The 16,914-nt window shown below is 45.8% G+C and overlaps 1 protein-coding gene across 1 annotated transcript; it reads right to left on the bottom strand.

Moving 5' to 3' along the window:
- Positions 1-3,798: 3,798 nt before the first annotated feature.
- On the bottom strand, positions 3,799-16,903 carry LOC132572353 (zinc finger protein 436-like). The gene is made up of 4 exons (XM_060239277.1): positions 16,523-16,903; positions 13,908-14,036; positions 8,926-9,030; positions 3,799-5,643 (listed from the first exon to the last, which is right to left on the bottom strand). The coding sequence occupies exons 2-4, from the start codon at positions 13,996-13,998 to the stop codon at positions 4,115-4,117; spliced, it is 1,725 nt and encodes a 574-aa protein (XP_060095260.1). The 5' UTR covers positions 13,999-14,036; positions 16,523-16,903; the 3' UTR covers positions 3,799-4,114.
- Between the last annotated feature and the right edge of the window lie 11 nt (positions 16,904-16,914).

Below are 16,914 nucleotides of genomic sequence, written 5' to 3'. Positions count from 1 at the left end.
GAGACAGATGTGCCAGGTTGCTCCTTGGAAACAGAGAAGGATGTGATCAAATCACTGCTGGACATTTGAAACTGGGCTTTTACTTTTTTGTTTGGACACTGATGCATTCAAGTATGACATGTACAATGTCTGAAACTGGCCTCCAAGGGTTTAGTTGCCTTACATATTCCAGTGGCTTCTCTAACATTAAAAAAAACCTCTAGCCACTAGAGCAAACAGGACCTACAACATTCAGCCAGCTCAGGGTACACCAGGAAGAAGCGAAATGTTCAGAGGTGGTCTGGGAAAAAATGAGCAGGGAGCTGCTGAGGGAAGGGCAAAATGTTAATATCCTGAACGCACAAAATGTGAAATCATTGTGTAGGTGGCAAAAATTTGAAACGAAACAGAACACACCACCTTCTGAATATAAGACAAGCCCGGGGTATCCTGTGAAAGCAGTCTTCATCTTGGGTCATCCCACATTAAAAAGTACCTTCTTGGTTTTGTAGCTAGACACTTCCCTGGTTCTTGTAGCTGGCTCCGCCCTAGAGAACTGGAGTTCCCAGCTCTGAGGCACTAAGGGATGGTGATATTCCTGCCATGATTTCCAACAGAGCCCATTCCTCTTCATAACAGTAAAATAGGAAACCTGCTTCAGGAGGTTGGTGGTGTATGTGTCTATGATTGGCAATGGGGGTCACCAGAAAACATCCCCAAATACCTCTCATAGTTAACTCTCTGCTCCACATTACATCTGATCCCTTGCTAATACACCATCCTGCTCTACTCTGCTATTTAATCTACCCGTCTAATCTACTCACCTCCCCACAACCCAATCCAAAGCCCGTTTACAAAAGTCTGCTCTCTGACCCAGGGTGCCCAGAAACATGCTATCTGGCCCAAAACCATTGCTTAGTCACATCACATGTTCTTTGTTCTTAGAAGGCTCTGCTTCAACCACAAACTCTTCTGCTGAAGGAAAATGGCAGAAATATGTTTGAAGAGTCAGATTAGACACTGTTGCCCTAAACTGGCCAATACTCAGACTCAGTACAAAGCATCGTTTCAGTTTGCACAATATATATACTACGTCTGAATTTAGTTTGATATTTCTGCCCTTATAGGCCCACAAGGTGACTAAGCTAATCATACAATCAGCATAATCAAGGTTTTCCTGGCTTCCTGGATAGGGCAGGGGAGAGTCCATGTCCTTAACACAGAAATCACACAGAACATTAACATGCAAGGCAGAAAGAATATTTCTCTCTGATATGCTTACTTTTTATTTACTGGGAGTATCATCGGGGTGGGGGGAATATTTAAACAGGCAGCCTCCTATTTGTGGCCTAAATTGGTGCAGCCTAGGATGCTCCTTACCGCTTGATTCTGCTGATTGTATAAACTGGCCCCAAATCTACAGGCAGAAATATATATATATATTTAATGTTTAGAGACAGTGCTGTCTGTAAAACGAACAAGATTGAATGATGAAATGTAGGTTTCCCTAAAATTCCTACAGACAGATGCTTCAGAATGAGACAAAAAGGAGGTTGTGAGAGGACTGTACCACTCCTGACTATAGGGAGTAGATACCATATGTGATTGTTCTCACAAGTTAAAACCCTACTTGCAACCAGAGAGCAAGCAGAACAGGGAGAAAGGTTCTAACCCAGGGGTGGGGAACCTCCGTATACGGCCCTCGAGGTCGCTTGGTGTGGCCCTAGGGGATTGCTGGGCCAAACCAAGCCATGTGGCAGCCTCCCTGGGGACCGGCTGGCCAGCGAGAATTGTGGGGTCCAGCCACACTGCAGCAGCCTCCCCAGGGTCAGGCAGGGATCACAGGGCCCAGATGTACTGTGCAGCAGCCTCCCTGGGGCCTGGCTAGCTGACCAGAATTGCTGCGAGGCCTGGAAAAGTTACTATCACAGTTCAGTTTACACTTGATTATCCCAGATGGTGTGGCCTAATATGCTAATGAGTGTGTGACCTAATATGCTTCTATTAGGGGATGTGGTCTAATATGCTACTGAGTTTGCCTAGGGCGGCAGGCCATGTGTGTGTGCGTGTATGTGCCAGATTAAGCTCTCCCCATATGACTTCCAATAGAAAAACAATCATTTGTATTAATTTTGCTGGCCTGAATCATTCTCCCTCGGCAGAGCACTATTTTTTAAGTTGATAGTTTTGTATGGCCCGCAAATGATGTAATAAATATTCATATGGCTCTTGGCAGAAAAAAGGTTCCCCACCCCTGTTCTAACCCAATGTTTTGCTTGTGATGCTGACTTTCTACTGGTAGGGATTTTTTTTCTTTAACTTGAGGGGCGTTATAAAATATGATCTGACAGTCTGAAGTGTAGTCCATTCAGCTGTTTATGACCTTCTGTTGCACGAGCAGACAAGCGGGGCAAATCTCAGGCCCAAATGTAAAGTCAAAGTATTCCACACATTGAGAAGACCTTGGCATAAATTATTTTGATTTTTGGGTTTTGCAGAATCTGAAACATTACACCAAGGAACTGAGAACAGGAGGGCAGGTTAATTCTCCTTTTTGCAGACAGCATGGCTACCTGGGAGGCATAGTTTAGTATTTCAACAGGCAAAACTTTCCAGGGAGTTGCAGTAGTGTCAAAGGCGTCACCTATTGAATTTCTTCATGTCATGCCTCCCCTAAATGTACAAGAGGTTTGCAAAACCAAAATGGCAGCATGAGGCTGAAAGAAAAACATGACACAGGTCTATAGTATTGGAATAGGGGGAAAGAGTTATGTAAAGCACGATAAACGAGTGTAGTGTACTATTTAGAGCTGGATTAGTGCCATAAACAGCCAGGTTCTAATCCCCCTCTTTGCCATGAAACTCACTGAGTAACTTTGTGCAGGTTGTACTCTCTTGCCCTAACAGTGTCTTATCAGAGTAAAATGGAGGGAGAAAATTTATGTCATACTGAGCTCCTTGAAGGGCATAACATACTAACTTTTGTCAACATGTTATCAGATTTTCTCTGTAAATGGGGCAATGAGGTAAGAGACATTAAAGGGAAGACCTGATGATTTCTCCTCAGAGTTGAGCCTCCCACTTCTTCCAAGAAACAGCCAGGTTAGCCCTTCCTTTCTAGCCTTATTCTGCTTCCAGTCCTTGTGAAAGACCTGCTCTACACATGCTGCAGTAGTAATGAGGATAATACTGAGGTGAGCATAGAATTGAGTTTTATCACTTCAGCTGGAGAACTGCAGGCTTCTCTCCCTAAAAGATAGTCTTCAAGTAGACCACTAGGACAGTAGGGAACAGGCAAATTCTGAGCTTTTCTCTATGAAGTGCTAGGTATCAGAGTACTGATGGGCATTTTATTTTGTGGGGGAGCATTGAAAAAGGGAATCCTCTGCCCACCTGTGGTCTGAAGTGGTACAGTCTCCTCTATACTTCCAGATTCTTATCTTCTCATTTTGCTGCATTAGTAGACCAGGCCTAAAACATGATGAATTCTCCAATCAGAATAATTTATGCAAATTAAGCATTTTTAAGAAGTGTATATGGATTTCCACTATGTATTCTATATAGAACCTTTGTTTCTTTGATGCAGGATTGTTTGCCATTCTTTCTTTGCTATGTGACTGTTTTCTGGGCCTACAATATAGATGTATTCATAACATTGTCCAAAACCATTTCTACAAGGCCAGTTTGTTACTCAGAATCCAAGTCTTGTGGACAGACAGGGCCCCTCAGAGAATGCGGCCTACCGTCAGAAACTGAGAAGATTCTATTGCCATCCCAAAAGACAGCTGTTACAAAGGGGGACAAATGAGATAAGCAAAGGAATGAGAAAGTTTTTGTCTTTCATGGGACCTGACATAAGGAAAAATGGACCTACTAAAAAGTTCACCTGAAGCCTTGCCAACCTAAATTGTTCCTAAAAGATGTCATTTTACCTCCTTTATAGCTCCAAAATTTAAAAGAAACATTGGGCCAGAGAACATATTTGGACAGGAGCAGCCCCTGATGGGCTTTGGACTGGGCTCATATCCCCAGGGAACTCTTCTTGACAGGAGCTCTGAATGTCTGCCAGCTAGGGATGGGGTTCCCCACATGGGGCCTAATGCTCTTTAGGATTAGGTAGGGCCTTTCTGGCTCCTTAGCATGGTACAATATCCTCACACTTTCTAGACGTTGGTATGAGCATAGTCTCTTCCACCTGGTGAGCATGGCTGCGTAAGTGCCTGTAGAGATACGCAGTGCCACGAAAGCGGCGCCCACATTGGGGGCAAGGATATGGCCTGTCATCTGTATGCATGCACTGGTGCTTAAGCAGGGCTGATGCATCAGTGCAGGGCTTGCCACAGTCCCTGCAAGTGTGGGCAGAGAGTTGAGCACCATCTGAGTCGAGGTGGTGGGCGTGCTGGTGACGCTGGAAGTGCAAGGTGCTGTTGAAGCTCTTACCGCAGTCCGGACAGACATGAGGCTGGCCGCCAGCATGGGTGCGCTGGTGCCTGTAGAGGTGAGAGGTGCGCCCAAAGCGCTTTCCACAGTCCCCACAAGAATACGGTCTTTCCCCAGTATGAATGCGCCGATGCCGTTCCCAATGTGAGCTCCATGTGAAGCTCAGCCCACACTCTCCACAGTGATATGGCTTGTCAGCAGAAATGTGCAGGCGTCGGTGCTGGGCCAACTGGGTTCGAGCACCAAAGCTTTGCCCGCACTCGCCACACCCGTAGGGCTTGTCAGCAGTGCCATGGAGCCGACGGTGGCGAGCCAGCTGCGACCGCCCTCCAAAGCTTTGCCCACACTCTGAACACTGGTGGTGTTGATCTCCACCCATTAAGTGCAAACGTTGGTGTTTCACCAAGGCTAAACCATCAGCAAAAGCCTTGCCACAGAGGGTGCACTTGTAGGGTTTGCGGCCACGGTGGGTCCGCTGGTGCTGGTCGAAGTGCAGTGTGGTGCTGAAACTGCGCCCGCAGTAAGTGCAGATGTAGGCACGGGTGACGTTAGCAGCAGCATTGGTGCCATGGGTGCGCTGGTGCCGGTAGAGATGGGAGCTGCGGCTGAAGCGCTTGCCGCACTCGTTGCACGGGTAGGGCTTCTCCCCAGTGTGGATCCGCAGATGCCGGGCAAAGTGTGAACTCCACGAAAAGCTCTTGCCACAGTCGCTGCATTGGAAAGGCAGGCGACCGGTGTGAAGCCGCTGGTGCGTTACCAGCTCTGTGTTGCGGCGGAAGCACTGGCCACAGTCAGCACACTGGTAAGGCAGGCCACGGGAGGGCATCAGGGAGGCTGTGGGAGTGACTGGGGCAGCGTTAGCATTGGCGTGGGCCCTCTGGTGCCTGTACAGGTTGGAGCTGACATTGAAGCTCTTGCCGCACTCTCCGCAACGGAAGGGGCGCTCCCCCGTGTGTGTGCGCCGGTGCTTGCTGTAGTGCGAGCTGCAACTGAACACCTTCCCGCAGTCCTCGCACTCGTATCCTTTCTGCAGAACCATGATGGGCGGCCCCTCTCCTGCCAGTACCTTGCCACCGCTGCCAACCTGCTGCACCACCCTCCAGCGAAGGCTCTTACATTCCCCAGAAACCATGCTGGCATCCAGCTGTACCACCTTAGGACCGTCCCGCTGTTGAACATCTTCCTCCTCGCTCTCCTCCTCCTCCTCGCTACCCAGTCCTTCACCTGCTAGAAGACACAGACATGACAATTCACTGCAAATGATCACCTCTGAACTGAAAGTGCCAGCAACAAACGGATGGTAGGACATATATTTACTGAGGTATATGGTATATAATTATGGTATAAAAGTTCTGGTTAATTTCTTCCTAATTTGAGACTTCTGCTTTTAGGCCTCATGGTTCCTCCCAGAACTGTGTAAGTTAAAATTCTGAAGACACTCATTTCTATGGCAGATGTGGAATGAAGTTCTCAAGAAAATTCTCAAGACATCCATTTCTATGCCCAAGGGAATATATGTATGCTCGCAGTAGACATGGATCTGATAAAGTGGGAAGAGAGCATATACTTCAAGCTTAGGTGGACTGCATAATGAAAATAATCCAATCATTCTGTGGATGTCTGTCACATTTTACCCTGCTCTTCTTCTGAGGAGTTCAGGACAATATACTCAGGGATGTCGAACTCATTTGTTATGAGGGCAGAATCTGACATAAATGAGACCTTGTCGGGCCAGACTATGTTGGGCTAGGCCATCTGTGTACCTATTTAAGATTAGGAAGCAGAGATATGAACTTTATAAAGGACACAGACATACACAATTAAAGATTAACACTCATTGGTTTTAAAGGTGTTTCTTTGTATCTCTCTCATGTGATCCACAGAACTGGGCAAAGGGAGCTCTGGCTCTTTCCTTCCTTCCCCAGAGGACCAGGAGGGGGAGGAGCCTCAGCCAACTGAAGGAAAAGAACATAAGAACATAAGAGAAGCCATGTTAGATCAGGCCAATGGCCCATCCAGTCCAACATTCTGTGTCACACAGCGGCCAAATACACACACACACACACACACACACACTGTGGCTAATAGCCACTGATGGACCTCTGCTCCATATTTTTATCTAACCTCCTCTTGAAGGTGGCTATGCTTGTGGCCGCCACCACCTCCTGTGGCAGTGAATTCCACATCTTAATCACCCTTTGGGTGAAGAAGTACTTCCTTTTATCCGTTTTAACCTTTCTGCTCAGCAATTTCATGGAATGCCCACGAGTTCTTGTATTGTGAGAAAGGGAGAAAAGTATTTTTCTCTACTTTCTCCATCCCATGCATTATCTTGTAAACCTCTATCATGTCACCCCGCAGTCGACGTTTCTCCAAGCTAAAGTGCCCTAAGCGTGGCTCAGTAGCTCTGCTGTGTGATTGAGAGAGCCTGGCAAAGCAAGCTCTGCCTCCCCCCTTCCTCCTCAACGGAGACAAAGCAAGCTGTGATGCAGAAGGAAACGAGAGAGGGAGAAGGAAGCAGATGACAGTCTTCTTTCTCTACTCCTTTCTCTACTTTCTCCCGGGAGCCTGATTTGGCCCCCGGGACAGCATGTCTGACACCCCTGATGTACATGATTCACTCCTCTTTTGTTTTCTCCTCACACAAACCTGAAATTGAGGTGTCCCACACTGCCTCTCTGATGCATCTGGGGAACTTATTTGGTGTTGAAATATAAGCCTTCCCCTCAGTTACAAGATGTTCTTAGCATAGAATAAGTGAAGGCTTTGGGTTACTGCTGTGAGGTAAGTTTGCATTAAGAACATAAGAGAAGCCATGTTGGATCAGGCCAATGGCCCATCCAGTCCAACACTCTGTGTCACACAGTGGCCAAAAAAAAATTTATATATGTATATATATACACACACACACATACACACATATATATATACGCACTGTGGCTAATAGCCACTGATGGACCTCTGCTCCATATTTCTATGCTTGTAGCCGCCACGACATGTTAATGACCCTTTGGGTGAAGAAGTACTTCTTTTTATCCGTTTTAACCTGACTGCTCAGCAATTTCATTGAATGCCCACGAGTTCTTGTATTGTGAGAAAGGGAGAAAAGTACTTCTTTCTCTACTTTCTCCATCCCATGCATTATCTTGTAAACCTCTATCATGTCACCCCGCAGCCAACGTTTCTCCAAGCTAAAGAGCCCTAAGCGTTTTAACCTTTCTTCATAGGGAAAGTGTTCCAAACCTTTAATCTTTCTAGTTGCCCTTTTCTGGACTTTTTCCAATGCTATAATATCCTTTTGGAGGTGCGGTGACCAGAATTGCACACAGTATTCCAAATGAGACTGCACCATCGATTTATACAGGGGCATTATGATACTGGCTGATTTGTTTTCAGTTCCCTTCCTAATAATTCCCAGCATGGTGTTGGCCTTTTTTATTGCAATCGCACACTGTCTTGACATTTTCAGTGAGTTATCTACCACAACCCCAAGATCTCTCTCTTGGTCAATCTCTGCCAGTTCACACCCCATCAACTTGTATTTGTAGCTGAGATTCTTGGTCCCAATGTGCATTACTTTGCACTTGGCCACACTGAACCTCATCTGCCACGTTGACGCCCACTCACCCAGCCTCAACAGATCCCTTTGGAGTGCCTCACAATCCTCTCTGGTTCTCACCACCCTGAACAATTTAGTGTCATCTGCAAACTCGGCCACTTCACTGCTCACTCCCAACTCCAAATCATTTATGAACAAGTTAAAGAGGATGGGACCCAGTACTGAGCCCTGCGGCACCCCACAGTTTACCATCCTCCACTGCGAAGACTGCCCATTTATACTCACTCTCTGCTTCCTATTAATTAGCCAGTTTTTGATCCACAAGAGGACCTGTCCTTTTACTCCATGAGTCTCGAGCTTTCTAAGGAGCCTTTGATGAGGAACTTTATCAAAAGCTTTCTGGAAGTCAAGGTAAACTTTGAGCCTGAAGGGTACAGAGATTACCAAAGCGGGAGGTTTATAAAACAACAAAGAAGATTTATCAATATACAGAGTATGTGGTCAATTCTTTTTAAAGCTTGTAGTTATCAGGTCTATTCATCACCAGAGCCAGGCTTCACAACTCTATCCTCACCCAGAGATTGAGTTAAACCAGTCTGCTGCACTACCAGGCAGAGCTATGCAGGAAATTGCCTGCTCCCTTGCTATAAGACTTCTCTGTCTAAATGATCCCTCAGGCAGCCCTCAACTTCCAGTTGCTGTGCTCCAACATCCCATCACCCTTCTGAAAGAAGACTGGATGCTAGAGCAGCACTCCCATTGGTTCAGGTGTGAAACAGCTGAGTGGCTGTTCTACCTCTCAGGGGCCAAACAGCCTTCTGCCTGTTAGTCAGCCAATGATTTGCATGGCTGAGTGAGGATCTGAATGCAGGTCTTCCTAGTCTGATGCTCTGACCTCTACACCTCTCTAGCATTCTTGGCCTAAACAGCTGAGATCTGCTCCTCACCCATATTGGCTCTTCTTGGGTTCTCCCTTCTTCCGGGCTCTGGGATGCAAGGTTCTTCATCATCTTCCACAAGGAAAATCTCATTGGATTCAGAACTTGAAGATCCTGCTTGGAGAAAGAAACAAACAAACAGGAAATCTCAAAGGCTTGCTGGGTCTTGTTCTAGCCATGCTTCCTTTACCCATCTTTTGTGACTGTTTCCACCACCAATCTTACAGCTCCCCAGGATAGATCCAGGTGAGTATTGGTCTGAAGTCCAGTAGCACCTTTAAGACAAAGTTTTATTATTAAAGGTATAAGCTTTTGTGTGTATACACACACTTCTTCAGATACAATGAAATGGGAGAAAACCATTCAAACTTAGACAGGGTTGAAAAGCAAATTAGAAGATATTGATATTGGTTATACCCCACCCTATACTCTAAAATCTCAGAGTGACCTACAATCTCCTTTCTCTCCCTCCCCTCACCAAAAGACACCTTAGAAGTAGGTGGGGCTGAGAAGCTGCCCTTTCAAGGACAGCTCTGCAATAGCTATGGCTGACCCAAGGCCATTCCAGCAGCTGCAACTGGAGGAGTGGGGAATCAAACCCAGTTCTCTCAGATGAGAATCTGTGCACTTAATGACTACACCAAACTGGCTGGCTATAATTAATTAGCATATAACATGATGTAGACCAGGGGTGTCAAACATGTGGCCTGGGGGCCAAATCAGGCCTATGGAAGGCTCCTATCAGGCCCCCGAGCAACTGGCTGTCATCTGCTTCCTTCTCCCTCTCTCTTGCTTCCTTCTGCATCACAGCTTGCTTTGCAAGGCTTGCTCAATAGCACAGGAACTACAGAGAAAACCTACATTTTCTCCATTGGCTGAGGCTCTCCCCTTGGGGAGGAAGGGGAGGAGAGACAGCTTGCTTTGCCAGACTCTCTCAATCACACAGCAGAGCTACTGAGCCAAGCCTCTCTTCCTTCTACTGGCTGAGACTCCTCCCCCTCATTCCTTGGTGAAGGAAGGAAAGAGCCAGAGCTTCCTTTGCCCAGTTCCTTGGATCCTATGGGAGAAATACAAAGAAAGCACCTTTAAGACCAACAAATGCTAATGTTTTAAGCATATTTTTACGTTTTTCTAAAAAAATATTTAATTATGTTTGTGTCTTTTATAAAGTTTATATCTCTTCCACCTAATCTTAAATAGGTACGCACATGGACTGGCCCAACATGGCCCAACTCGACATGGCCTGGCCCAACAAGGTCTCATTTATGTGAGATCCGGCCCTCATAACAAATGAGTTTGACGCCCCTGTAGATAGTCTGAGAGAAAGCAGGGACAACAATTTCATTTCCTTGTATCTGAAGAAGTGTGCGTGTACACACAAAAGCTTATACCTTTAATAATGAAACTTTGTCTTAAAGATGTTACTGGGCTCCAGCTCTTCAGTATTAAATACTTGCTCAAATATGTGCAGATATGCAATCTGTTTTAATTTGTCTTGCCTGCATACGCTACTCTTGCTTTTCTTTGGCCTCCTAGGCCAAAGAATACGCCAAATTGAATGTGACCTTTGGTTCCAAGTTGTCAGTTCCTGCGTGAAAACTCCAAAGAGGCTACTTCGCACATCAGTGTTGAACAAATCAACTCAAGAAGTTGCCTTCTACTGAGTCAGACCCTTAGTCCATCAAGGTCAGCATTGTCTGCTCTTGACTGGAATCAGCTTTCTGCAGTCTCGTTACCTGCAAGCCAATCTTTAAGCAGGAGCTGCCCAGGATTGAACCCAGAACCTTCTGCATGCAAAGCAGATGCTCTACTGCTGAGCCACCACCTTACCCCAAGGATTTACATGTGTGAATGGGCCATCTCATATCTAAGCCCAGGGATATAACTTTCATGACACCAGGCCACCAATGCAATGATGTTCAATGAAGCTTGTTCATCTATTGAGCAGTCAACTGTCATGATTACAATAACCAATGTAAGGAAATCAGGTGTGCCTTTACACATTAACTAAGCTCAAGTAAGTGCCTGTCTCTGCATAGTAATCTAAGATTTACATATAGCTCTGGCTACCTCAAAGCATCTTCCAGTCCACAGAGTAAATGAGAATTAAAAATATTTACTTGAATATTGGTCCTGGAAATAGCACAGCAGAGCCCAGCCATTAAGATATCAATTTCAGTTCCCTCTCACTTCTGCATTTCAATTTAAAATGCCCCACGTAAGCCCAGCAGAGTAGGGGTTTTTTTATATTGTCTGTTTTATCCCCCCTCTTCCTGAGTCAACAGTGTGATGCGGTGGCTAAAAAGGCAAATGCAATTTTGGGCTGTATCAACAGAAGTATAGTGTCCAGATCACGTGATGTGATGGTATTGCTTTACTCTGCTCTGGTAAGACTCACCTGGAGTATTGTGTTCAGTTTTGGCCACCACATTTTAAGAAGGATATAGACAAGCTGGAACAGGTCCAGAGGAGGCGACGAAGATGATGAGGGGTCTGGAGACCAAGTCCTATGAGGAAAGGCTGAAGGAGCTGGGAATGGTTAGCCTGGAGAGGAAGCAGCTGAGAGGTGATATGATCACCATCTTCAAGTACTTGAAGGGCTGTCATACAGAGGATGGTATGGAATTGTTTTCTTTGGCCCCGGAAGGTAGGACCAGAACCAATGGGTTGAAATTAAATCAAAAGAGGTTCCGGCTCAACATTAGGAAGAACTTCCTGACAGTTAGAGCAATTCCTCAGTGGAACAGGCTTCCTTGGGAGGTGGTGGGCTCTCCTTCCTTGGAGGTTTTTAAACAGAGGCTAGATGGCCATCTGACAGCAATGAAGTTCCTGTGAATTTAGGGGGAAGTGTTTGTGAGTTTCCTGCATTGTGCAGAGGGTTGGACTAGATGACCCTGGAGGTCCTTTCCAACTCTATGATTATATGATTCCTCAAAGAAGCTCAAGGCGGCATACATTTGCTCTCCAGTTTGGTGTAGTGGTTAAGTGTGTGGACTCTTATCTGGGAGAACCAGGTTTGATTCTCCACTTGCACCTGCTGGAATGGCCTTGGGTTGGCCATAGCACTGGCAGAGGTTGTCCTTGAAATGGCAGCTGCTGTGAGAGCCTCTCAGCCCCACCCACCTCTCAGGGTGTTTGTTGTGGGGGGGGAAGATAAAGGAGATTGTGAGCCACTCTGAGATTCGGAGTGGAGGGCAGGATATAAATCCAATATCATCGTCAACTTCTTGTTCTCCTCTCCTCCTTCTCTGTGAGGTAGGCTGGGCTGAGAGAGAGCAACTGACTGGCCTTAGGTCACCCAGAGAGCTTCCATAGCAAAATGGGGATATGAACCAAAATCTCCCAGATTCTAGTCTGAGACTGTAACTATTACTACAGTCTAGCTCTCAGGTATATTTTCCCTAACTGCTCTGGCAACAGCCATAGCCAGACCTGAACTAGCCAGACCTGAGCTAGCTTTCTGTGGGTTGCAGAACAGGTGGAAACTTTTCATGCGCCAGCAAGGAGAGTCACAACATAACATGACATCTCTGGTGAAAACACTCTCTATTAAGCATCGAAAGTTGTGAGAGGAAATTGGTTTTAAACTGAAAATTATAAGGGCTGAAATGTAACTATTTTTACAAAGGCTGGCAGCAGACAGCCCATCAGTCTAGGGTGGTGCAGGGACTAGATTAGCTTTAAAGGACTGGAGAAAGTTGCTCCAACAAATTTGCAATTGAATCCTGACATTCCAGGCAGGACCTGATAACTGTGAAAGATAACCTTGTGAGAGAGTCTGCAAGGTGGCATTCTGGCTTGCAGTTCACTGTGGTGACGTGAAGTGTCTGTACCTTTGACCTTCTCCATTACAGAATTTTTGGAGGGCAAACAGCTTTATTTAGTTGGTAGCCACCCTGAGCCTGCCTCGGCGGGGAGGGTGGGGTATAAATAAAAATTGATTATTATTATTATTATTATTATTATTATTAGATAGATGCCCACAAAGCTTAGTGGTACTATTTTTAGGTGGGGGCCTTTGAGGAGTTAGGCTCACTATCTGTGGAATTCAAGTGCAGTGATCCCCCTTGAATAAAGTAGTCATTATTGAAGAGAAAACTGTCAGTGAGGATTGAGGTCAGGATGCAACATTTGTCACCTCATCTGAGACCAATTCATCACTAGCAGTTGCTCCACCCCTGGGCTTCTGCTTTCCCCAGCTCAAGCAATCAATTCCCCACCAGTTGGGCGCATTTTCATCCAATTCCCCTCCTGGCTTCCTGCTCTTTTTTTTTAAAATCTGGAAGCTGCAAAGGAAATTGGAGGGAGCTGCGGATCAAAATGCACCTGCACAGCAACTGGTGGGGAATTGATCACTTGAGCCAGGGAAAGCAGAAACCTAGGGGCAAAGCAACTGCTAGCGAGAAATCGGTTAGATTCTGCATGAAAGCAAACATTAGTCTATATTATTTTCAGTTTTGGCTGTGCAAACTGACAGACAGTACAATGTGTCCAGAGCTGAAAGAAGCTTATTTACCAGACTAATATAAAAAACTTTTTTAGAAAAAGAAAATATTGGATTTATATCCCACCCTATACTCTGAATCTGAGTCACAGAGCAGTCACAACCTCCTTTACCTTCCCCCCCCCCCCGACAACAGACACCCTGTGAAGTAGGTGGGGCTGAGAGAGCTCTTACAGCAGCTACCCTTTCAAGGACAACTCCTACAAGAGCTATGGCTGACCCATTTTAGTGTACAGATTCTTGTTAGAAGTGATGGAAGTGTTAATATTCCCCCCTTTGTTCCTATGCTTTTAAAGTTCACAGTGAATAAACATCTCTATGTGTTCAGAAGCCTCCACCTGCCTATTGCAGTTCTTGGTACTGACAGTTACTGCAGGCACAACTGGAAAAAGAGCCCAGTCAAAGCAGGGCAAGCATTTTGTCCGAAAGCTGCTATATGCTCCTCTCTTAGGTCTGACAGCTTATGTTCTGTGACAAAGATACTTACTGAGTGCCACCAGACTTTCACAAGGCTCTTGGTGAGTTTCCCTGTAGATAGGCTTCTGGTTAGGATCAACAACTAGCCACTCATCCTCCATGATCTGACACCAACCCAGTTCCTTGCCGAGGACAGGTCCTGAAACAAGAGGAACACCCACCAACACCATACTTAGCACCTGCTGCTTAAGGTTGGTAACAGAAACATTCCTGGCGTAAAGCATTAATCTGGTTTTCATTTCAGTATGTCTCTGTTGTATACAGAATATTGATATTTCCCAGTCTGTTGTTGTTGTTACTATTAGATTTATTTATTTATCGCTCCATCCCAGCTGCTGCTAGAGTCTAGGCAATGTACAACAGAATTAAAAAAATACATGCATATAGAACAATAAAACCAAACTAAAACAAATTATTAAACAAATTAATAATTATAATAATAATTGTTACTACTACTACTACTATTAGATTTATTTATTTATCGCCCCATCCCAGCTGCTGCCGAAGTCTAGACAATGTACAACAGAATTAAAAAATACATACATATAGACCAATAAAACCACTTAGACTAAAACAAATTAAACCCCGATGGTGTCTTATTAAAAGTGCTGTTGAAGAGGTTTCTGAATGTTATATCGGGAGCAGGGGGACCCCTAGGAGGGGCAGAGGAGAGAGGTGCCAGCATGGCAGCCATTGCTGTCCTTATGCAAAAGCTCAGCAGAACATCTCTTTCTTACGGTGGTGGTGGAACGTGCTATCAAGTTGCATGATCAGAAATGGCTATCAGCCCCAAACTCTAGCTGAGAAGACAAGACCTGGAAGCAGATGGGTAACTTGCGATTGGCCCAAGAAGAGCGGGGCCTGGAGGAAAAGATTCTGATGCCATTAAAAATATTTGAAAAAAGTCATTTCTGTCAATGCATTGAGATAAATCAGGTCTGCATACTATGCCCCACCAAGCCAAACGAAGCCCATGAGCCATGATTGTGGTCTTCCAGGCACTTGAAAACCTCTTGTGTTGACAACTCCTACAGAGGCAGCAAAAGCAGAGGATTTATCCCTTAGCAGATCACTGAATAACCATACTGTGTTCAGACTTGAGCCCTCTATACTCTGTGGGCCACTAGATTTAGTCCTGAACAGGAACTATGGGAAGCAGTGTAGGAAAAGTTAGTTTGAGTCCAGTAACATCTTAAAAGATTTCCTGAGCATGAGAATCAAAGCTCCTACATCAGATCTGACAAAGAGTGCTTTGACTCTCAAAACTTTATACTCTGAAAAGCCTGTTGGCCTCTAAGGTGCTGCTGGACTTGAATCTAGCTCTTCTACTGTAGACCAACACAATGACCCACCTGAATGTATCTGGAAAGAGGTACTAAGGGCTTTTTTTGCAACAGGAACTCCTTTGCATATTAGGCCACACACCTCTGATGTAGCCAATCCTCCAAGAGCTTACAGTGCTCTTAGTACAGGGCCTACACAGCTCTTCAAGGCATTTACCTGGTTTCTTCGGCTCCAGGAGGATTGGCTACATCAGGGGTGGGGGCCAAATATGCAACGGAATTCCTGCTACAAAAAAAGCCCTGGAGGTACATAACTGTGCTGGATCTTCTGGGACATTCACTGATTCATCATGATGCCATGAAGGACTACCCTAATCTGGTTGTTTGGATGAGCTGGGGGATCAGTCAAAGAGTTCCTGTCCCCTCTCTCACACACAAAACACTCTGCCATAAAGCATCTGTCCAATTCTGGATGACTAAGAGATGTCCTTGCACTCAACGCAAAGTGAGCCAAAGGAGTTAGCCGTGTTAGTCTGTTGCTGCAAAATAGTAAAAAGTCCAGTTGCGCCTTTAAGACTAACAAATTTTGCATTTGATGCATCTGATGAACAGAGCTGTGTTTCTTGAAAGCTAATGCTACAGCAAAATTTGTTAGTCTTAAAGGTGTTACGTGACTCAACACAAACTGAGATACAGATCCCTACCATTCCCACTTTGTAGAGTGGGAAAAACCCAAGCCAGTTGTTCAAAGCCATCCAGGAAGAAGGTTGTGAACATGGTTATTCAGCCAAGTGGGGCTGTAATGGTTTCCTTTCTTTTTAAAAATATATATATTTCAAAGTCCAGCATTCTTCAATTTACAGGACCAAATGTCAGATCCAGATCAGCAGGAACACTATACATTTTAAAACCTCTAGAACAACAACAACAACAACAACAAAAGCAGAATACATTTTCTGGAGACTTTTCAAATCAAAGTCTGAGAAGTGTATGTGGATTCAAGCAGGCTGGGAACCACCGCACAAAGGAGCTTCGGCTAGGCAAAGAATTGGCCTGGAGGGCAATTGCTAGCTCTCCTCTCCCCCTCTTTTTGCAAACCTCAAAGTTTTAAAGACCAGAGAAACCCCAGGGCTGGCTGGGCCATTACGCTATTTGACAAGGTAACTGAACCTGTCCCTTGCAGGAGTTTAACAAGGTCATGTGTCAATAGAAGCAGCGGTTCGGGAGCTCACTCCTCCCCCCACCCGTTCCCGATCCTTTCCAGCACGGATCGTCTCTTTTTATTTTCCGTACAGGGGTGACTTTCCAGTCCATTTACAGAGCTCCTCTTCAAGGCGTTTACCTGGTTTCTTCGGCTCAGGAGCAACCAGATCTGCGGATTGCCGGGGGCTCTGGGGGGAAGCTGCTCCTATCCAAACAATGAGAAAGTCCTTGCCCGGCTCGAGGTCTTTCTGAAAGGCCGTCTGCCCCTTTGCATAGGATCCCTCCAGTCTTCTGTCGCCGGGAGGGGGACTCCCCCAGTTGCAATCCGCAATGGAGGCAGCTTGAGTCTCTTCGCCGTTGAAAGGCAGGGAGACACCCCCTTCCCACCACCACGGTTTCTGATCTCTTCGCTCTCTATTCTTTATGATCCTCCGCCCCCCAGACCTCCTCCCCGCCTTCCTGCCTCCCCCTCCTCGCCTCTCAGCATCAAATCCCAACCACCAGCAGCTTCCTCCGGCCCCTTCCTGTGTC

The sequence above is a fragment of the Heteronotia binoei genome, chromosome 5 (assembly GCF_032191835.1).
Source record: "Heteronotia binoei isolate CCM8104 ecotype False Entrance Well chromosome 5, APGP_CSIRO_Hbin_v1, whole genome shotgun sequence".
NCBI classification, from domain to species: domain Eukaryota; kingdom Metazoa; phylum Chordata; class Lepidosauria; order Squamata; family Gekkonidae; genus Heteronotia; species Heteronotia binoei.
This window is presented reverse-complemented; position numbering and strand designations above follow the sequence as displayed.